The sequence below is a fragment of the Vigna umbellata genome, chromosome 5 (assembly GCF_029865625.1).
Source record: "Vigna umbellata cultivar VRB3 chromosome 5, Vumbellata_1.0, whole genome shotgun sequence".
NCBI lineage: Eukaryota > Viridiplantae > Streptophyta > Magnoliopsida > Fabales > Fabaceae > Vigna > Vigna umbellata.
The window spans coordinates 51457918-51482206 of NC_142169.1; the positions used below are offsets into that span (position 1 = coordinate 51457918).

The 24289-nt window shown below is 37.2% G+C and overlaps 1 protein-coding gene across 1 annotated transcript; it reads left to right on the plus strand.

Moving 5' to 3' along the window:
• Positions 1–22726: 22726 nt before the first annotated feature.
• Positions 22727–23452, plus strand: LOC148198561 (uncharacterized). The gene is made up of 2 exons (XM_088115849.1): positions 22727–23141; positions 23214–23452. The coding sequence occupies exons 1-2, from the start codon at positions 22727–22729 to the stop codon at positions 23450–23452; spliced, it is 654 nt and encodes a 217-aa protein (XP_087971975.1).
• Positions 23453–24289: the final 837 nt, after the last annotated feature.

Below are 24289 nucleotides of genomic sequence, written 5' to 3' on the forward strand. Positions count from 1 at the left end.
TAGTCACAACTGACTGGACCAGGCCAGGGCTGCTCTATGATCAGGGATGTGCCAACTCAGGTTTTTAAGGTTCCTCTATCCTACCAACAAAGGGAGGCCCTCAATAATTAACAATTTATTTATTTAAATGATCTACCTTGTTCTCTTATGCTCTAAATCTAAAATGCCTAATTTTAATATTTTTACTTCCTCTCACAACAACCTCAAACAGTATCTGTACATCTATTTAATACCCATATACAAGCTATTACAGAACCCTTACTCCAGACCTTCCAACAAGATCAATTTCAGCCAACAAACTCATTCAAAACAGATTAAATTCATCACATCACAACATGTACAATTTAAGAGTTTCAGTTATAACACCCAATATAATAAAAGTTATAAAACAGTTTCACAAGAGAACACCAGTTCAACATTCATATATATATATAAATTCATACAAAAATAATTAGTTGCCCTTACCATCAAAATAATATTAATATAAAAATTCAGGGGAAACAAGAAGTTGAATCTGGCAGAGCCGGTTAGACAACTTCTAATCCTTCCAGAAAGATGCAATAAAAAAAAAGATAAAACAATAAAATTTCTGGGGAAACAAGAAGTTGAATATGGCAGAGCCGGTTAGACAACTTCTCATCCTTCCAAAAATACAATATAAAGAAGAAATAATAGGTGTGGGGAAACAAGAAGTTGAATCTGGCAGAGCTGGTTAGACAACTTCTCGTCTTTCCAAAAATACAATATAAAGATATAAGAAACAACCAAAGCTTTGGGGAAACAAGAAGTTGAATCTGGCAGAGCCGGTTAGACAACTTCTCGTCCTTCCAAAAATACAAAAAAAACAAATAAATGTTCTCATTCAAAATTCAAGACCATACAGCAACAAAATACTACACATTCAAGATTTAGGATTAGAGAAAAACAAAGTATAAGAGTGACTTCCCTTACCTCTATTACAGACTTAATCTCCTCGCTCTCTGAAAACTTCCAGAATGTCCCCTTTGCAATTAGAAATTCTTCCAACTCTCTTCTCTCAAAAATTTTCTAAGTTCTTTGCTGTAAATTTTCAGCCTCCCCCCTTGGCTATTTATAGCAAAAAAATTTACTATTCATTTTTTACTATTCATTTTAGCTATTCATTTTTTTATTCATTTTACTATTACAAAAATAATTTTTTATTTGCAATTTGATGAATTCTGATCTCAAAGCTACGTGGAACACTTATCCTTTCCAAATATATATATATATATATATATATATATATATATATATATATATATATATATATATATATATTTTACTATTCACTTTTTACTATTCACAATTTACTATTCACTTTTTACTTTTTTTTATTTAGTATCTAACTTACAAATATTTTCAAGGATCTTACAATCTCCCCAACAACAATTATTTTCGCCCTAAAAAATTATTTATTTAAACAAAGACTATTTAACAAAAGATTACTTACAAAAGAGATATGGATATTCCTTTATCATAAATTCTTCCAATTCCCAAGTCATTTCCTGTGTGTCTACATTCCAAAGTACCTTTACCGTGCGAATATCCTTCCCTCTTAGCTTTTTCATTTGAACATCTAGTATACGCACTGGTCCAACTTCCATTGTTAAATTTTCCTTGACCTGAATTTCATCAACTTCTAACACATGCTTTGAATCTGGAATATACTTCCTCAGTTGGGATACATGAAAAATGTTATGCAAATTTGCCAATCGAGGTGGTAATGCTATCTCATAAGCCACTGGCCCAATCTTTTTGAGAATTTGATACGGTCCGAGAAATTTTGGTGTCAGTTTCCTCATCTTGATAGCTCTCCCGACTCCTGTAGTTGGTGTTACTCGTAAGAATACATGATCTCCTTCTTCAAATTCTAACGGTCTTCTTCTTTTGTCGGCATATGACTTTTGTCTGCTTTGAGTTGCTTTCATCCGATCTTGGATTAATTTTATTTTTTCTGTGGTTCGCTGTAATAGCTCGGGTCCCACTGTCAGTGCTTCCCCATCTTGAAACCAACACAACGGGGTTCTACATCTTCTTCCATATAAAGCTTCATATGGTGGCATACCAATACTGGAATGATAACTGTTGTTGTAAGTAAATTCTACTAATGGTAGTATCTCATTCCAACTTCCAAGATGATCTAATACACAAGTTCTTAGCAAATCCTCCAAAGACTGAATAGTCCTTTCTGTTTGACCATCAGTCTGAGGGTGATAAGCCGAACTCATCCTCAACTGTGTTCCCAGAGCCTTCTGTAGCGTCTGCCAAAACCTTGAAGTAAACCTTGGATCTTTGTCTGACACAATGTTTGTAGGTATGCCATGCAACCTCACTACTTCCCCGATGTATAACTCCGTCAGCTTTTCTAGTGACATACGTTGATTAATGGGCAAAAAGTGAGCGCTCTTGGTTAGTCTATCAACGATAACCCAGATAGAATCATGACCTTTTGATGATTTTGGTAAATGTGTTACAAAGTCCATCGAGATACTGTCCCACTTCCATTGAGGAATGTCTAACTGTCGTAACATCCCTCCCGGTTTTTGATGCTCCACTTTTGCCTTTTGACACACCAAGCAGGCTGCTACAAACTCGGCCATATCCCTCTTCATTCCATTCCACCAAAATGACTCTTTTAGGTCCTTATACATCTTAGTCATACCTGGATGTATGCTAAGACGACTTTTATGGCCTTCATCTAAAATTAAATGTTTTAATTCACTCTTTGCAGGTATACACACTCTGTTCTTAAATCGAAGGATGCCATCCTTACTTAGAACGAACTCCTTAGCTTGATCGGTATCCAACAACCTGATCTTTTGCTGCAACTCTTGATCCATCGACTGCTCCACCTTCACTTGTTCTAAGAAGTCACTAGTGATTACTAAATGACCACACCATATATGATCTGGGGTTAACTGCAACCCCAAGTTCATATCACGTAACTTTTCTAACAGTTCTAATTCCTTCACCATCATTGTTGTTATCTGAGCTTGTCTCCTACTCAATGCATCTGCCACCACATTGGCTTTTCCTGGGTGATATAAAAGCTCGAAGTCATAGTCCTTCATATATTCCATCCATCTTCTTTGTCGCATGTTCAACTCCTTTTGATCGAACAAATACTTTAGACTCTTATGGTCGCTAAAAACTTGGAAACTTGCCCCATAGAGGTAGTGTCTCCATGTCTTTAATGCAAATACTATTGCTGCAAGTTCTATGTCATGCGTTGGGTAGTTCTTCTCATGCGCCTTTAGCTGCCTAGATGCATAAGCTACAGGTCTCCTTCCTTGCATTAGAACGCACCCCAATCCTTGATATGACGCATCACAGTACACCTCAAAAGATTTGCTAGAGTCTGGAATGATTAATATTGGTGCTGACGTTAGTCGTTGCTTCATATCTTCAAAACTGGCTTCGCACTTGACAGTCCACAGAAATGGTTGATCTTTACGAGTTAACTGAGTTAGAGGACCTACAATCTTGGAAAACCCTTCGACAAAACATCGGTAATAACCGGCTAATCCTACAAAACTTCGTACTTCAGTTACAGTTTTCGGCCGCTCCCACTTTAGCACAGCTTCCACTTTTGCTGGATCCACTGAGATTCCTTGAGCAGAAATCACATGACCCAAAAATTGTACTTTCTCTATCCAGAACTCACACTTTGACAGTTTCCCATACAGTTGATGTTTTCTCAAAATTTCCAACGCCACCCTCAAGTGTTCTGCATGCTTTTCCTTATTCTCTGAATAGATAAGAATATCGTCTATAAATACTACCACGAACTTATCTAAACATGACCGAAATATTCTGTTCATGTAGTCCATAAAAATCGCTGGAGCATTCATCACGCCAAACGACATTACTACGTACTCAAAGTGTCCGTAGCGAGATCTGAAAGTCGTCTTTTATACATCTTCCGTCTTGACAAGAATCTGATGGTACCCAGATCTGAGATCAATTTTTGAAAACACCTCTGCTCCTCTCAACTGATCTAATAGATCATCGATTCTTGGCAAAGGATATTTGTTCTTTATTGTAACCTTGTTCAACTGTCGATAATCCATGCACAACCTTGAACTTCCATCCTTCTTCTTCACCAGCAATACAGGAGCTCCCCATGGTGACACACTTGGACGGATAAACTTTTTCTCCAACAGATCTTCGATTTGCTTTTTCAACTCTGCTAGTTCGGCAGGAGCCATTCTGTATGGAGCCATAGAAACCGGGCCAGCTCCGGGCACTAGATCTATTGTGAAATCGATCTCTCGACTAGGGGGTAAACCTGACACTTCTTCTGGAAAAACATCAACATATTCTTCTACCACAGGTATTCCGATGATTTGTTCTTCAGTATTCTCTCTTTTCTCCTAAGCTAACACCACATAGCAGGTAGCTCCATCTTTGATATCCTTCGCAACGACTCGAGTTGAGCTTAGTTCTAAATCGTTCAAATTTAGAAACTCTATCTTTTGTTTCCCACAGTCAATAAGAACGTGATTGGCAGTCAACCAATCCATTCCCAAAATAATGTCTAGATTTTGAAGGGGTAAGCAGATCAAGTTCACTTTGAACTTGCGTCCTGCAATTTGGATCGGGCATCCGACACAGACTGAACTGGTCGCAACTGGTCCCGATGCTGGTGTAGAAACTACTAATTCACACCCTAGATCAAGCATCGGTAATCCGAGTCTTTCTAAACATGCTAGAGATATAAAGGAGTGTGTGGCTCTAGAGTTAAACAAAACATATACGCATTCTCCTAACAACATACAAGTGTGTAAGATTAATGTACCTAGCTTAGTAGCCTCTTCTACAGACATTGCGAATACTCTTCCTGTTGCCCGGGGCTTTACTTCAGTAGAATCATGTTGTTGTGGTTCACCCACTTTCTTTTTCTTTGGGCAAACATGAGCAAAGTGTCCCGGATCATTGCAGATGAAACATCTCTTCCCTTCAACTTTTTCTCCAATAAGTTTAGGGCAGTCACGTCTGAAATGTGCTCCTCCACACTCAAAACACTTCACTGTTCCTCGATATGATAATTGTGGTTTTTCATAAGGCTTTTTGTTGAATTTTATTGAAGATTCTCCCTTTGCAAGTCTGGAAACTCTACTTGGATCAAACTCTAACAATTCTATCATTCTGGCTTTCTCTACCAATGCTGGAAACTCTTGTATTTCCAATGGCATAAGTACCTTCTTCAGTTCATGCCTTAGTCCTCCCTCGAATTTTCGACATCTCCATTCTTCTGTGATATTCTGAGTATAAAATCTTGAGAGATAATTAAATTTTACTACGTACTCTTGTACTGATAGCCTTCTTTGTTGTAAGGTCAGAAACTCTGCCTCCCTTCCAAATTTTGCACTGTTTGGAAAATATTTTTCCAGGAACCTTATCTTAAAGTTCTCCCAATTCACAGCCTCACCACGAACCGTCATCAACTGTTGCATACTTTCCCACCAATATTCAGCCTCACCCACCAAAAGAAATGATGCATAAGTTAATTTTTGTTCTTCTGAGCAAGTTATTACCCGAAAAATCTTCTCATTCTGCCTTAGCCAAGAGTCAGCCTCATCAGGAGTAGCCTCCCCATTAAATTTAGTTGGATCATGCCTTAAGAAGTCATTCAAGCTAGAATGATTTTGAGGTACTTGATCAACTTGTTGTTGCTGCATCTTTGTCGAGTTTTAAATGATTTCTTCAAAAAGATAACAATACAATTTAGCATATGATATCAATTTCCTCAAATAGTCATTTTCATCATAAACCATTAATAATTTTACTAAGAATAATAATTTCACTCCCTAGAGTCCCAAAATATTTTCGAAAACCATTGCTCTGATACCACAATGTAACACCCTAATCTTTTAAAGGGTATTACTGATAGTAGAAACTAAATTAATTTGATATCTTCTATAAACAATCAAACTTTATTTCAATTCTTCCAAAGTACAATACCAAACTTACAAACTTCAAACAATATAGTCTTCACCACTTAACATAAATTCGAAATTTCAACTTATAAGTCTTACACAACATAATTTTTCCAATACAAATTTATTCTTTTTACAAAATATCCCTGAAAGTTTTTCCCCGCATCTCTCTCATCTCTAAGCTTTTTCAACCGCATCTACAACATTATCTATTCACATATAACATGAGTTATATGATCATAGCACAAACAAATAAGGGTAAGCCAACCATATCATATAAATCATTAAACTTGTAATAAAAATATTTCAATCATGTATTTCTGCAATTGATGAAATATCATTATCCCGATGTCATTAATTCATCATTATCAAAATCATCTTCCTCATTTTCATAAACCTTACAAGTGTACCATGCTTACTCACGAAGCCTTATGGTCAGACCGCTCTCTCCCTGCTTCCTTAAGCCTCACCTGTATACTATGTCTTACTCTCTGAAGCCTTATGGTCAGACCTCTCTCTGCCTGCTTCTATAAAACTTATGAACCATATATTTATGTCAAAGCCTTATGGTCAGACCACTTTCTGCTTGCTTTCATAAACCTCAGGTGTTACTTTGCTCATATCAAGCTCCTATGGTATAAACCGAACATACTACTCCCCGTAGTAAACATCATTTCATAAGCAATGATTTCTTATATCCACTCCAACATTTCATCAAATCAACATTTAATACCCTCTTATTCACTCCAACATTTCATCAAATCAACAATTCATAACCTCTTATCCACATAACTCAATCATGTTCATTCTCTAATCATAATTTGACAATAACCTATTTTGGTGTCAATAAATTAAACATATTGCCAGATATCATACTTCATATTATAAACTCATTTTGACCATAACGAGTATAACTCAACATATTTTCACCAATCAAAGATCATAGATCAGCCAAAACACTTCAACATATCTTAGCAACTACATATTAAAGTCTGAGCGCAATGTAACGATAAATGAAATATATATATGAAGTTTTTACCATGATAACTTTATGCATCTACAATCAACTAGTTTTATTTTATTTTCATCCTAGTAGAGATCTTTCTTTACCCCAATTGGTCACCGGAGAGGACCCAGATGTCTGAACGCATCAAACTCACCTTCGACGCCAGCACATATGACTAGTCACAACTGACTGGACCAGGCCAGAGCTGCTCTATGATCAGGGATGTGCCAACTCAAGTTTTTAAGGTTCCTCTATCCTACCAACAAAGGGAGGCCCTCAATAATTAACAATTTATTTATTTAAATTATCTACCTTGTTCTCTTATGCTCTAAATCTAAAATGCCTAATTTTAATATTTTTACTTCCTCTCACAACAACCTCAAACAGTATCTGTACATCTATTTAATACCCATATACAAGCTATTACAGAACCCTTACTCCAGACCTTCCAACAAGATCAATTTCAGCCAACAAACTCATTCAAAACAGATTAAATTCATCACATCACAACATGTACAATTTAACAGTTTCAGTTATAACACCCAATATAATAAAAGTTATAAAACAGGTTCACAAGAGAACACCAGTTCAACATTCATATGTATATAAATTCATACAAAAATAATTAGTTGCCCTTACAATCAAAATAATATTAATATAAAAATTCAGGGGAAACAAGAAGTTGAATCTGGTAGAGTCGGTTAGACAACTTCTCATCCTTCCAGAAAGATGCAATAAAAAAAAGATAAAACAATAAAATTTCTGGGGAAACAAGAATATGAATCTGGCAGAGCCGGTTAGACAACTTCTCATCCTTCCAAAAATACAATATAAATAAGAAATAAAAGGTGTGGGGAAACAAGAAGTTGAATCTGGCAGAGCCGGTTAGACAACTTCTCGTCCTTCCAAAAATACAATATAAAGATATAAGAAACAACCAAAGCTTTGGGGAAACAAGAAGTTGTATCTGGCAGAGCCGGTTAGACAACTTCTCGTCCTTCCAAAAATACAAAAAAAACAAATAAATGTTCTCATTCAAAATTCAAGACCATACAACAACAAAATACTACATATTCAAGATTTAGGATTAGAGAAAAGCAAAGTATAAGAGTGACTTCCCTTACCTCTATTACAGACTTAATCTCCTCGCTCTCTGAAAACTTCCAGAATATCCCCTTTGCAATTAGAAATTCTTCCAACTCTCTTCTCTCAAAAATTTTCTAAGTTCTTTGGTGTAAATTTTCAGCCTCCCCCCCTTGGCTATTTATAGCAAAAAAATTTACTATTCATTTTTTACTATTCATTTTTTACTATTCATTTTAATTATTCATTTTTTTATTCATTTTACTATTACAAAAATAATTTTTTATTTGTAATTTGATGAATTCTGATCTCAAAGCTACATGGAACACTTATCCTTTCCAAATATATATATATATATATATATATATATATATATATATATATATATATATATATTTTTACTATTCACTTTTTACTATTCACAATTTACTATTCACTTTTTACTTTTTTTTTAATCTAGTATCTAACTTACAAATATTTTCAAGGATCTTACATAGCTCCTATGTTATAGTTATGGAATTAGTTGAAAGGGAATAAAAGATTAGAAAAGTGGAAAGTAATTTAGATGATAGGTACACTTTGAAAAACAAGTATGGAATCCCTTTTTCACTGTTTTCATCAAACCTTCTCATGGGGTGGAATATCGGCTGGTGGGTAAATCTAAAACATGAAACACATGTTGATTTAGTCTTTGGTTATGCTATACATTGAAACTCTTACTATAAAAATATATCTTATGTGTCGCAACCGGAATCGCGACGGGACGACGATCCAAAAAGAAACGGGTTTTAAAAAAGTGATTTGGAGTCGCCACCATAGTTTATTATGGAAAACTATGGAAAAACCTCAAAACGATAAAGCACGGTCCACGGAAACCAAAGATTGGGTTCGGGAGTCGGTTACGCGTGGGGAAGGTGTTAGCACCCCACAACGCCTGCCCTAAGGCAGTACCTTTAACTAAATGCACGAATATGATGTGGTTTTTCAAAATGTTTAATTATCCCCTAAAATAAAATTCTAAATAAACAAAACATATTTTTTAGTTTTTTGGGCCCGACAAGGATTGACCTTGCTCCTACGTATTCTCATTCAAAATGAGAAATCAGGGTTACGTAGTTCTAGCTAAGAGATTGTTTGTTGTTTGGAAAAGCAGATGTTTTTAATTTTTGGAGATTTTATGTTTTTTAATATTTTTGAGAAAAAGAAGGTAATGAGTACTAGGCCAACGCGAACGGTCGCACGAGTACTCATACCTTTAAAATGATATTTAAATATTTTTAATCATCTTTTTTTTTTAAAAAAAGAGAAATAACGATATTAAGCACTAGGACGATGCGGACGATCACACGAGCACTCATATCGTTATTTACTTATTTAGGAAGACCTGAGAGTATTGAGTGCTAGGCTGATGCGGACGATCGCACGAGCACTCATACCGTTATTTACTTATTTAGGAAGACTTGAGAGTATTGAGTGCTAGGCTGATGCGGACGATCGCACGAGCACTCGTACCCTCGTTTAATATTACGTAAATAAGAGAGAAAAAGTATTGAACACTAGGACGATGCGAACGATCACACGAGTGTTCAACCTTTAAACGTATTTTTTGAAATTTTACTTAAGAAAAGAAGAAAAAAAGGTTTTTAGCACAAGGACGACGCGAGCGGTCACACGTGTACTTAACCTTCAAAACGTATTTTTTTATGTAAATTTATTTAAGGAAGAAGAAAAAGGTTTTTAGCACAAGGACGACGCGAGCGGCCACACGTGTGCTTAAACCTTTAAAACAAATTTTTGTAATTTTATTTAAAGAAGAGGAAAAGGTTTTTAGCACAAGGACGACGCGAGCGGTCACACGTGCGCTTAAACCTTTAAAACAAATTTTTGTAATTTTATTTAAAGAAGAAGAAAAGGTTTTTAGCACAAGGACGACGCGAGCGGTCACACGTGCGCTTTAAACCGTATTTTTGAAATTTTATTTAAGAAAAGAAGAAGAGGTTTTTAGCACAAGGACGACGCGAGCGGTCACACGTGCGCTTAAACCTTTAAAACTTTTCTTGTAAATTCTTTTTATTTAAACTATCAATATTGTATTATTAAATATATATTTAGGATAAGTAAATGTCTAAAATAAATAGATAAAACAAAATAAAATTAGACAATAAAATGAACAAACAAAAGAAATGGAACTGCCGAACGGACGTTAGGAAGAGATTCAGAATAATGAGCGTTCGTTAGGTAGAGAACGAACGTTCGTTGAGGAGAGGACGAACGTCCGTTGTGGAATATAACAGACGGACGTTTAGAAATGTGAGCTGAATGACGAGCGTTCGTCAAGAGATATGACGAACGGACGTTGAGAGCGAAGGCTGAATGACGAACGCTCGTTGAAGAGATGACGAACGGACGTTGAAAAATTGAAGCTTAAGGACGAACGTTCGTTGTTGAAATAACGAACGGACGTTCAAAAATGAAGCTTAATGACGAACGCTCGTTATTTGAAAAGACGAACGGACGTTCAAAAAAATGGGAGCCTAAGAACGAACGTTCGTTATTGAAGTGACGAACGGACGTTCAAAAATTGGGTCCTAAGGACGAACGTTAGTTATTGACATGACGAACGGTCGTTCAAAAATGGAAGCTTAAGGACGAACGTTCGTTATTGACATGACGAACGGTCGTTCAGAAATGGAAGCTTAAGGACGAACGTTCGTTATTGACATGACGAACGGACGTTCAGATATGGAAGCTTAAGGACGAACGCTCGTTGTTTGAAACAACGAACGGACGTTCAAAAATGGAAGCTTAAGGACGAACGTTCGTTATTGACGTGACGAACGAACGTTCAAAAAATGGGAGCTTAAAGACGAACGTTAGTTATTGAAATGGCGAACGAACGTTCAAAAAATGGGAGCTTAAAGACGAACGTTCGTTATTAAAATGGCGAACGAACGTTCAAAAAATGGGAGCTTAAAGACGAACGTTCGTTATTGAAATGGGGAACGGACGTAAAGGCTTAAGGCTAACGAACGCTCATTCGTTTAGCTAACGAGCGCTCATTCTTTTGGAGAACGAACGCTCGTTAGATAGAAGGCTGAGCGAACGGTCAAAAAGGCTTAAAGCTAACGAACGCTCGTTTGTTTGGATAACGAGCGTTCGTTGTGGGGAGATGGCGAGCGGACGCCAAATAACGAGCGCTCCAAAAGAGGCCCAATGCACCAGACGTACGCCCATTTCTGGGCTTGGCCCAGTCCAATGCTTTCTAACCTAGAATTTTCTAGGGGTTCAGGAGGTTCATCCTCATTCCCCATTCCCCAGCTCGCTTCTTCTCTGACCCAAGGTCCCAAGCTCTGCACCACGAACTCACCACCACCTCTGCCATATCCGGCCTCCGTCACCTCAACCAGAATAAGCCTTGGCCTCGCCGGCGACACCTCGCGCCACCAGCACCACCGTCAGCCAAGACACCACCGTCTCCACTTCTCTCTCTTCGAAAACCAGAGATTCTCAGGGATGGTTTTCCTCCGTCTTCATCTCCGATCCGCTCGTGCTATCATCATCCATCAACATCAACCTCACCATTGCTAAAACCTCCACGACGAACACGATCACTGTCACGATAATGTCCCTCCCTGTGCCTATACTCGTCCACCTCCTCGGCCACCTACACGGTCATCACCACCTACCAGGACAACCTTAGCGATGCCACTGCCACCACCACACAGCAGACTACTACTTCCAAACCGCCAACCATGAAACAATCAGCCACTCTCTTCCTCCCCATTCGAGGATTTTCTCGAATGCCGAATGCTCCCCTGCAACACCAATTTTCCTTCTCTACCTCCCCTAATTTTTTTTAATGTTTACTGATTGGTTTAATATTGGTTGAACCTTGTCCATTTGGTTTTGGAAACGATGAGTGTGTAGTGTGCATATGAGAATGAGTGGGATAGATGATTCAGTGATAATGGTGTATGGGCTGGCGAGATAGGGTGAATGGAGCTTATGCAGTAAGCATATATGATGAATCTGAATGTACAAGTGAACAAAGACCTACCTGCTGCTATGGCTGCTGCTACTGCTAGCTGCGTATCCGGTGACCTCCTCTTGCCGGTGCTGGTGCCAATGATGACCCTGGATGATGATCCCAGATGATGGTTTTCTCGTGTGCACCCTTTTCCCTTTTTTCTCTCTCTGATCAGAACCAAATTCTGCTCCCCCAAAATCTTGGAATTATCCTATTCTAACCACCTGGTCCCCCCTGCTGAGACACGCCTCCCACGTACCCCTTTTCCACGTTTTTTTTTGTTTGTTTGTTTGTTTTTATTTTATTTTATTTTTATTTTATTATTATTTTTTTTTAATTTTATTTTTAATTATTTTTAATTTTAATTTTATTTTTTTCAATTTTTTAATTATTTTGATTAAGTAATCCTATTAAAACAAAATGAAGATGAGAAAAATAGAAATTGAATTAAAAGCAAAAATCTAAATATATAAAAATAAAACAAAAAGGTAAAATAAAAATAAAAATAAAAATAAAAAAAAATCAACAAAAACACACTTTTTCAACCCGGACAAAATTGAGTGTTGACATTATGCAGTGCATACCAGATTTGGAAGGCATTATTAGAAGAAGAAGTGTGTGTATTGTGGACCTAGATATCAATCTTCTCACTGATCTTACCATAGAGTGCACATTGTAGACCTAGATATCCGTGAGTTCAAGCCTTCCTCAACAAAGATTGCACGCCAATGTTGCTACTTAATAACTAGCAAGATGTCCACGGTGTCCCCTGCATAGTTGTAGCCCACTAACTCCCATTTATTGTCCTCACTTTAAGTTTGTTTTAGGAAAATGTTTGGTGGACATGCATTGGGTTGTCCACATCCCTATTGAGAAATAAATACAAAAGAGGGAGAAACCATACTTCTGTCAACTAATAACATGAAGTCATAACATATGCTTCTCCTTATTTGTTGAACTAAACATATTACCCACTTTTATAAAATGTATATTTGTAATATTTCACATTACTATTTCCAAGAAAACTACTTCTGAGATGTAAATGTCTTTTTTATGCTGAGTTAATACATGATTCTCTCCTTAAAATTATGTCTCTAAAGCATTTGTTGTTATCTTTTTACTAGGGAACAACTAAGAAAGAGAGGATGGGCAATTTATTTGAGAATGAGCTGCAATCTATTGTTAACACACTATCAGAATTTACATTCAACTTCTGTAAACTTCACACTAGCACTGAAAAGTACAGGAGTGGAATCAAGGTTGGTCATAATGTTAATCAATAATACCTAAATATAAAATATGAGATTAACTTCTCTAAATGAAATTTAAATAATAGATAATAAGAACTTTCTTTTTATACTAAACTTTTGGGCAAATATTAAGCTTTAGAAACAGACCAGGCCTACAAAGTTGAAGAAAAACAACCACCGATTTGCCTAATACTACTGTTCTGCTATACTACTGTTACATTACTTTAATCTCTCTTCTAACTTATAATAATTCAACTTATTTTATCATGCATAACAGTTATATATATTATAACTATTTGCAATTTATTTTGGGTGAATATGATATTTTGCATCAGGCAAGGTTTCTTGTAAACCAACCCAAACCCACCACGGCCAATCAAGTTCTTAGATGAAAAATTATCAATGGCTTTCTGAAGCTCCCCAATTTTTAACCAAATCGACCCAATATCTCAATCTACGCCTACACCCTTCTTTCCTCATGGTCAAAATCAAAGTGAAAACTCTCAAGCTTTTTCCTCCTGTGCTTCCTGTCGCACCACACATAAAGCCCCAACAGAGAAGACATCACCAACAAAACCACCTGTTAACCCTCGACAAGTGTAACCAAATCGTATCAAGTAATATAAAATGGTAAGACCAAGTATCGTTTTCCTAAAGGACTCACGACCTAAACTTGAGCCACTTTATGTTCTTTCTTGTGTGATATGACTCTTGATTGCTTGCACATATGCCTTGGCTTGACTCTTTTTGATAACACTTGATTGATATGCATGTTTGGAAGTGATAAAGGCAATTTTGTTCTTGAGCCTCTCTAGCCAAATAAGCCTACCCTGTTCTAATCCTTTGATAACCCCTTTTGAGCCTATACTTTCCCCATTTCTTTGTTTTCAAGCTCATATACTAGCCCTAAGTGAAAAACCATGATTACCTTAACCTTAGGGAATTTTGGAGCTTTGGAAGTGTTTTGGGAACAAGTGTGGTCTCCCTGGGGATTCTTATGAATTGGCTAATTGGTTCCTCTTCTTGTTTTGTTTTTGGAAATATGATTTATATTTTGTCTCTTACAGATGTGTGCTAAAGAGAGAAAATAAAAGAGACAGGATGAGAATAGAAAAAAAAATAGAGAAAAATGAGAAAAATTAAAAAATTGTGAATAATGGAGTTAAGAAGAGGATTGAATTAGAGGTTTTGGGTGTGATTTGACTGTGTTTACACTTGTTCCCCATTGCTCCTCTATTTCTTTTGGTTTGTAGCTTCTCATCCATAATTATCCTCCCTTGTCCTTGGCCCTATTACATCCATAAAAGACCTTTTGATTTGAACATGCATATGTTTTGAGTGTTGATATTAGAGGTTTGCCAAGTTTGTTGTTGCTTTCTTTCTTGAGTGCATTGAGTTGACATTTCTTACCTTAGACACTTGAGAGAAACACTGATAGTGCATCTGTGAGGTTTTGTTACTTTTGATTCACCTCTTGAGCTGATTGATCATTTTGCCATGTCTTGAATTGCTTGGATGATTTCATGAGTATCTGCTTTCTCTGATTCATTATGTGTTGGAATTGTCTACTTCTTTTCTTTGTCCAGATTCCTTGAGGACTATGTAATTCTGTTTGTTTTCTGTGCGCTGATGTTTGTGTCACTTTCCTGATGTCCTTTGAATTATTCCTTTATTTGCGTCTTCATTTTGCCCAAGAGAGCAAAAGACTAAGTGTGGTCTATTTTGATGAGTTAATATTTTCTCGACTTCACTTAGTTTATTGTACCGAATTTAATCAGGGAATTGTGCTTAAATGTCTAGTATTTTCCCATTTTGCTAATTGTGCTTAATTTGACCAGAAATTCTTATTTTAATTAATTTGAATTATCTGAGGCTAATTATTTGCATTATTAATTGTAGGGAAAATTTTGGATAACCTTTTGGGACTTCAAGAGAAATGTGACATCAATTTTATTTTAAGCTAAAAAGAGAGAGGAGCTTGGATTTTATTTTTTTTATTTGGCCTTAGAGAGCATTTACTTCACCACGGCCCATGGCAGCAAGTGGCCTTCATTTTGGTGTGCTTGGAGAGGAAGGGTGCTACATCCAGCAGCACACGACCCAAGGCAGGAGAAGACCTTCACGCGGAGAATGGGAAGCACAGGGGTGTACCAGCAAACTTGAGGTGACATCCAGCTATCTTCACGCATCCAACAACAGCTTCACCACGGTTCAGCACCGGCCCACATTTGGTTTGGCTCCACCCGTCCAGCAATCAGCTGCCATCAAAGAAAGAAAAAAGAGAAGCATGTGGAAGCAGCTTCACGACCTTTTTGGATGCATCAGCACACGCAGCCTTTGAGCAGGAGGCAACAAGGCCTGCACGTCTTCATCACACGTGCAGCGTTGGTGATGGAGCAGCAAGGCCCAAGGAGTGTCCAACCTTCATGTTCAGCAGCTTGGAAGTGGTGTGTGCATGGAGAGAAAGGAGGTGCACACAGAAATCCGTTCACGTGTCCAGCAAGTTTTGAAGGGGCACTCATGGTCCAAGAAGCTTAAAGCGAAAGCACACACCTGGAGCTGGAGGCCGCCACTTACACGTTCTTTTCGGGGGCTGGAGTTTTGGGAAAGATGGTGGAGGGGAGCGTTGATGAGAGGGTCGCACCTCCCAACAAAAGTTGTGCATAAAAGAATGCAGTATAGTACTAGGAAGTGACTCCTAGGTCGTCTCTCAAGGACCAAATTTGGGTTCAGTCTCAGGTCAACACGAAGTGGGGGGTTTTGGGAAAGTGTTTTTAACAGTAATTGAACTTAAATTAAAATGGAAATTAAACACGGATGTAAACACAAATATAAACACATAATTAAAATGATTCGTCACTTAAAGCTACATCGTAACTAAAATATCACAACCATGAAAAATAGAGAACATCAAAATGAAAAACGCTTTAACCAAATTAAAAGTGCAACATTGAGCTAAACAATTTAAATGCAAACTGAGAATGGCGGGCAATTTAAATGAATGCTTAAAGAGATTAAACATTAAATGCTTGCTTGAATATGTAAAGAAAACTTAAACCCCTTCCGTGACACCACTAAAACAAATCACCCTTCTCCTCTTTGCTTCCAACCGTGGCACCTCAAGGTTCCAACACGTAACCGTACACACCACTTCACCTACTACATTCAACCACTTTAACTCCAATACAAACCAACATGAATATTCTATTCTAAAGCAAAAGTTGATGGCTTGTTCACGGGTTCTGGGCCTTGCCCTTCCAGCAAAATTAAATGGAAATGAAGTCCATTAAAATACTATAAAGTAATGCACATTAAATCAACTAGTCATTCCAAGTTGTATGTATACTTCCTCGGTGCAGGCAAAGAAAAGAAAGGGGCTCCACTTACGTTCACTCCATTTCACCTCTCAATCTCCATCTCGGGATTTTCAATTTGAAAAGTATGTTGCTCCCTTCTCCAGACCGTGATAGCGCACACCACTATTTCACCTACTCTACTCCTTCAATCTTAAATCAATAAAACAATCTCTCTTCTTCCGTACGCTCCCTGCATTCCAGCTCCTTCACCATTTCCTCCACCAAATCAAATCACCATGCACACCATTTTCCATCACCACTCCATTTCTCTCTCAGCTCATCATCCACACTTATCCAAAAGAAAGAAGAAAACAATTGTGTTGCTATTGTCTAAAGAAAGAAAAGAAAAACTCATTTCCCTACTGGAATAAAAACCAAGATGTTTCATTCATCCCTCTGTGTTTGCAAAAAAAAATAATAAGCGGAGAAGTAATTGTGCTTCATTTCTCATCCACTATGACAACGTAAAAACTTGTTCAAGCACAAGCATAAAAACCCTCAAAATAACATTCAAAAGCAAAGCAAAGAGCCATCCCCGACAGCTAGAAAATAAAATCAGAGAGAGTGGCGGCTGGAGCTTCCAGGTGTGCAAAACCAAACCCGTCCAGGCCGTCTCCCACGGCCCTCCAAAATCATTCTCCGCATGTGCACCTCATCCGTAGCCCTCCATGTGGTGTCCGTATTTTTCTAAATATGAAAGATGATACCCCTCTCTAGGGTGGCTGCCCTAATGAATGAAGAAGTGCATCCCCGCATTCCCGTAAAGCCCTCTGGATCTCCTCCCGTGTGCTTGTTGGACCGAGAACTTTCTTCAAAGCTCTGGATGCATTGTTGGATTGGACGTGGTGAAGGCTTCTTCGTGCACCTCCTTCCTCCAGCTGCTGGCTGTCACAGCTCCCCCTCATGGGCCGTGGAGTAGCTTTCATTCAAGCTGGACGTATGAAGCTCTCCAAGTTGCTACTGGACCATGCCTTGCTACTTGACCTATGTGGATTCTTTGCTGAATGCGTGAAGATGTGCACCTCCCTCTGGATGAAGCCCATGCTTGGTGCTTGTTGCTGTCCTGGACGTGCTGCACTCTTGCTGGATACACCCCACCTTTGCTGGACTGCTTCTACTCTTTGCTGTAGCCGCTGGACCGAGGTTACTGGGTGCACCGCTGCTTCCGCGTGTGTTGATGTGTGCTTTGGGCCGTGACCGTGCTGGACACAAGGCTGATGGATGCTCACACCTCCTTCTCTTTTTTTAATTCACTGGGTGTGTTGAATGGGACGTGAGTGCCTCCTATCCACGTGTTTGATGCTACTGGACTTCAAAGCTTCCTTTCCTAATTACCGGTTGCTGGATGGGACGTGGCTGTGTGCTTCAATGTGGGCCCCTTCTTTAATTCCAACTAAGGCTGAATAAGATGAATGGTCGTGGGCTTCTTTGGTTGCTTTTCCCAATTGCCAATTCAATTATAATTCATGTTGCAAGCCAAAGGTGTGGCGGCTCCCACATTCAAAAAGATATTTTGCTGAATGTTTCATCAAAATAACTTGTCCGTGGGCCCCTATTTCGCTGGATGCACCTCCTAAAGCAAGCCAACATTCTCTCTTCACGTCTCATCTCTATGTGCACCCCCAAAAAATGAAATCCACACCTCCTCTCATTTTAGTTTAAAGTATATTTGATGTGGCATTTCTCTTTAAGTCCCAAAATATTATCCAACAATTTCCCTACAATTAACAATGCAAATAATTAGCTCAAATAATTCAAATTAATTAAAATAATAATTTTTGGTCAAATTAAACACAATTAGCAAAAACGGAAAAATACCGGACTTTTAAGCACAATTCCCTGATTAAATCTAGCACAATAAGCTAAGTGAAATTGAGAAAATATTGACTCATCAAGCGTCCAGAGGCAGCACACGAGAATGAGGGGAAAGAGAGCAATGAGCAGCCGCCACTTTCTCGAATTTTTTTAGCTTTGGCTGGTGAACGTTTCTTGTAAAGGGAGAATGTTTTAAGCTGATTTAATGAGGAATGAAAGAGATTTTCCCATTTTATTTTGTGCAAGGGGCTGGAATGTTCCTTTTTAGTTTTTCATTGAATAAAAAAGGATTCAACACTTTTGCATTTAATACTCTTTTATTCTCTTGATTCCAACTACTGTCACTGCCAACATTGTTTGGCATTTAATGTTCTTTTTTTTATTTTATTCCGGCACACATGGAGAGGTGTTGATTCACCTTCTTTGATTGAGGAGTACTGATTTACTTTGCTGGAATGAAGCACACGGTGATAGGAAGGAACATGCTAGCATTTATTTTGCTTTAATGGAATGAGAAGTAGATTAGAATGAAGAGGTGGTAGATAGAAGCACAATGCTGCCACGATAGGAGAACGCTGTTACGGGAATTTCATGAGGAGAAAGTTTTTTTTTTTTGCCTTTTCATTCAATGAAAAGTGCACATGAAGAAGTGCATTCAATTTCTTAGAAGATGGAAGTACGGTGATTGATGATGAGAAAAGGAGGTCATGGCTGGAAGGATGGGTGCAGCACATGATGATCAAGAGATGAGGGATGTTGGAAGGGCACGTTGCTGGAAGTGGGAAACATTTCAATATTTTAATTTTATTTGAATGAAACACATGGAAGCTCAACATGTCACGGCTAAAGAGGACTTTTAGAAGCATTTGCAATTTCAAATTCTTTTGGTAGATGCACATGGGTCACGGTTAATGGTAGAAAAATTTTATTTTCTTTTATTTCTTTTGCCTTAGAATGTTTTACATTATATGTTGAATTTCTTTTCTTCTTTTTGGTGGTGAATGTGTGGGATAGATTACAACATTGTGCATTTAATGTTTTAGCTCAAGTTTATAGCTTGACTTGTGTTTGGATATTTATCTGTTGTAGTTTTCAGTTTAATGTTTTCATGCACTGAAATACCGTCAATCATGTTTAGTTGTGTCTAATTTCCATTTTAATTTAAGTTCATCCGCATTCACAAACTCTTCATCAACCCTCCTTCGTGTTGACCTATTACCTGAACCACATTTGGTCCTTGAGAGACGACCTAGGAGTCACTTCCTAGCACTATACTACATTCTTTAATGCACATCAAATTTGATGGGCCGCGACAGCCGCACGGGAGAGTATAGAGAAAAGTAAATTCTCACGCTAGAGGAACTCTGCCAACAAAAAATACCAAGGAAGAACTAGGGGAGTATGGAAAGCTGAAAAGGTACGTCATCTTCGCACCCCTTCTATATCTTTTTGTTGCAAGGTTTTTTCTAAAGCTTTTATTTTTTTTATACACATATGACGTTTTTTAAAAATCATGATTTTTGAAGTATAAGTACGCGTCGACCTATGGTCGGTTTCTTTCCTCTTTCCCACTGTTCTTAAAAATAAAAAAATACAAAATCTTTAAAATAAAAAAAATATCAATCTTGTTAAACCAATTTTTTGTCGATTTCACTCTTTAAAAATTTAAATCAATCCATAGTAATTTTTAAACAAATTCACAAACCTTTTTCTACATAAAGAGCTACGTGATCCCTCATTGTCCATCGTAAATGGATATACGTAGGAGCAAGGTCAATCCTTCGGGTTCATAAAACAAAAAATATTTTTTTGTTGCTTTATATTAATTTTTTAGGGAAAATTAAACATTTTGTAAAACCACGTCAACTTTATACATTTAATTAAAGGTACTGCCTTTGGGCAAGCGCGATAGGGTGCTAACACCTTCCTTATGCGTAACCGATTCCCGAACCTAAAATCTACTTTTCGCAGACCATGTCTTATTTTCTTGGTTTTCCATAGTTTTTCCATAATAAATTATGGTGGCGACTCCACAAAATCTTTTCTCAAAACCGTTTATTTTTTCGGCTCGCCGTTCCGTCGAGATCCCGGTAGCGACAGATGGCGACTCCATTGGGGATGCTAGAGAATCAGACCTTCTTAATTAAATGTGCAAAATTGATGTGTTTTTTTTTATTTTATTTTATTTATTTTCCCTTTATTTATTATATATGATTGTCTTTATTTATTTTGGTAATTTATTTATATTCGTTATTATTATTATTATTACTTTGCATATCATGAGTGGTGTCACGTCTGGACTATTTCCAGTTTGGCTATCATGAGAACCCCAACCAATGTTTGTTCTCTTTACATGCAATTTCACACATAGTTGCGTTTCAACTGTTGTGGAAAAGTTGTGAAAAGGACCATAGCTCTGGTGGCTTTGATTTAGGTTTAGGAATTCATCCCTATGAGATTGCATATACAATGCTTAGACTTTAAGACATTGGACTTACCTTAAAAGCATAAAAATGTTGTCTTTTAATCATTATTTGGCACAGACATCTTCATACATCATATGCATTAACAACATTTTATAATTTTCACTTCATTTTTTTTACATCACAATAAATGTGTCACGTTTTTTTTAAAAACAAAAACAAAAACAAAAATTTCATGCTTTAATGAATAAATTAATAAGGCAAAATAAACACTTTTTAGTCAAATGAATTAATTAAACTTTCTTTTTTTTTGAAGCATTTCTAACATGAAATCGCGAAAATAGTTTTATTCCTCATCATTTTCCATCATCCATTTTATAAAAAAAAAAATCAGTTTATAAGGGGCACTATCTCAAAGTGATCACAAGCAATATTTTTAGCAAAAAAATAAAAAAATAAAAAAATAAAAAAATTTGAAAAGGAATAAAAAACAAAATAAAACAGAGGTAACTTATCTAAGTTAAGATTTTCGAAAATAAGGTGATCATTCATCAAAAAAATTATCATTCTTTATAACCTATTTTGAGTCTTAAAAATAAAAAAAAAATGGTTTTTGAACAAGTCAGGTTGACATCATGTTATTTAAGAAAGAATTGTTTTTGAAAAACAAGAATCAAATTTTAAAACACAAGAAAAAATGAAAATGACAAACTTAATTTTCATTCATTGTAACAAGAACTTTTTTTAAGCCCATTGGGCCCAATTGATAGTTTTCTTCAAATTCAATTTCTTGAAAAAAACAAACGAATGCGATAAGGGGAAAATATAAAAAAATATTTCTCAAAAAGTTCTATCATTTTCATTTCACAAAATAAAACACAGAAAGAGAAATCATTACATTTTGAGTAATTTATTATCATATGTTTTTGCGACCAAATATTTTAAATAACCAATGGCATTTTCTGTTGAGACATGTGTGTGTGCATTGCTTGAAAACACTCATTTTCTAGCCTTCCCCAAAAGAAAAGAGATTGACTCTAACAAACACTAACGCTACCATATACTAGAGCATATTTGTCTTGCAAAAGTTATTCTCGCTTGTGTTATTTAAGAACTCCCTAACTAGCCATGCAAAAGAAAATCAAACCTTTTTTCAGTAAATCCTTTCCATACCCGTTCCCTATCATGAACAAAACCCATACCTAAAAACTGAGGCAACTTTGACATTCATGGATCTGTATCTCCATACTTATTTTACCAAACACCAACATCTTCTTGGTGTGTTGTATCTCATATTCACATATTACACGCCAACGTGGCTATCAGTGTCCTTTAAATCCTTACCACTTTTAACTTTTCTGTTGATTCAAGCATGCACATATCAATGTCAAAAGAAAATGCCAAGCACTGTTTTGAATATCCGACTTCAAAATTTTTGACATCCATTGTTTTCAAATTGACTTCGCAAAAATAAAATAATAATACAAAAAATCAATCAAAGGCAAGACATTACTATTTTCAAAAAAAAATACTTGCACAGTATTGCATCATGAAAAAAGTCATAACCATTTAGTCTGATAAATAAATAGAATAAACTTATAAAACTTTCATCATTTTCAATTTCTATCATAACGATATTAAGGACTTGTGATTTCCGCCTATTTTTAGCATGCATCATTTTTTCATTTTTGCATATTTAGTTTTCATCTAATTCAAATTAATAAAAACAGTATAAAGTTAAATAAAAAAGAAACAACGGCGGGACTTCCACGACATCCTTATAGGACTCGAGCGAACTCTGAGGCTATGGAAATTTGGGAAGAAGAACGCGAAACTGTAAAGGCCGATATTAGTCAGCTAAAGGATCAAGTCGGTCAAATTTTACAAGCATTAAAAGCCATGAAAACTGCACGAGAGACTTCGTCTGCAAAGGCTAATGATAATGCTCACCCTCCAATACATGACGCTGTGGGCACACAATTCACATTTCCAATGTATGGTTTACCACCAGGTTACACGCCGCCTATTGCAGATCATTCAGAGGTAAAGCACACTTCTTTGGCTTTTCCCGTAACTAGCAATGTACTTCCCATTAGTACCCAGGGGCCTATCCACACGACCGAAACCAAGCTGAATAAGCTTCCCCACACAATTGTCGCACAAGATGCTGCTTTGCATGCGAATGTAGAAGGAGCGAAAGATAAACTCGAGGTTCTAGAAGGTATACTGAGAGCCATATAAGGGTTTGAAAGTTACGGGTTTGGTGACGTGGCAAGGTTGAGTCTGGCTCCAGGAGTGACCGTTCCACATAAGTTTAAGGTGCCAGAATTTGAGAAGTACGAGGGAAACACGTGGCCTAAGAATCATTTGACCATGTATTGTCGAAAAATGGTTGCTTACGCTCATGACGACAAATTACTTATCCATCTCTTTCAAGATAGTTTGGCTGAAGCCGCATTGAATTGGTACACACATTTGAATTCCTCGCATATTTGTTCTTGGGCAGATCTGGCAGATGCCTTTGTAAGGTAGTACAAATACAACATGCATGTTGCACCAGACAGGTTACAATTACACCACACGACAAAGAAAGAGGAAGAGTCTTTTAAAGAATACGCGCAACGATGGAGAGAGCTGACAGCGCAGGTTGAGCCACCTCTATATGATAAGGAGATGGTTGCAATGTGTCTTCCAATTTTGTGAGCATATGATTGGCAATGTGTCTTCCAATTTTGCCGATATCATCATCATAGGCAAAAGGATCGAGATCGGGCTGAAGAATGGGAAAATTACATCTCAAGCCACCACTCCAAAAAAATCCATTTTTAATCCGAAAAAAGAGAAAGAAGGGGGAGTACATGCAACGTCAACAATACCCATATAGGAAGGTCATGCGTCCACTCATGTCTATCAACCAAGTTTAAGTTACCCTCCTTATGTGAACAGTAGAGTGTCTGGTCCCCAAACAGTATCTCAACCGCCAGGATATTATCAACCACAACAGGCTTCAAATAATGCCTGGGGCACTGGAGAAGCTTGGGTTCCGATCATAACGTTGACCAAAGGGCTCAGCCTAGGAGGAACCCAGAGAAAAATTTCACTCCCATTCCTATGACATATACGGAACTGTTATCCCATCTCCTTAAAAAAGGTCTGGCCAGTGTTCGTCCCACGAAACCCTTACGACCTCCATACTCCAAAGCTTTTGATGCAAATGCGAGATGCGATTTTAACGGGGGAAGCGTTGGGTATTCAACGGAAAAGTGCACGTCCTTTAAATTCAAAGTACAATCTCTAATTGATGCAGGATGGTTGAAGTTCCAAGAGGATAACCCTAGTGTTGAAGTCAATCCCCTTGCCGAGCATGAA

What these genes read in the sequence shown, in the direction of transcription:
- LOC148198561 (XM_088115849.1), top strand. Translation starts at nt 22,727, where the DNA reads ATGGAAATTTGGGAAGAAGAACGCGAAACTGTAAAGGCCGATATTAGT. An exon ending in TAAACTCGAGGTTCTAGAAG is followed by an intron (nt 23,142 to 23,213) that starts GTATACTGAGAG and finishes GTCTGGCTCCAG; the next exon opens with GAGTGACCGTTCCACATAAG.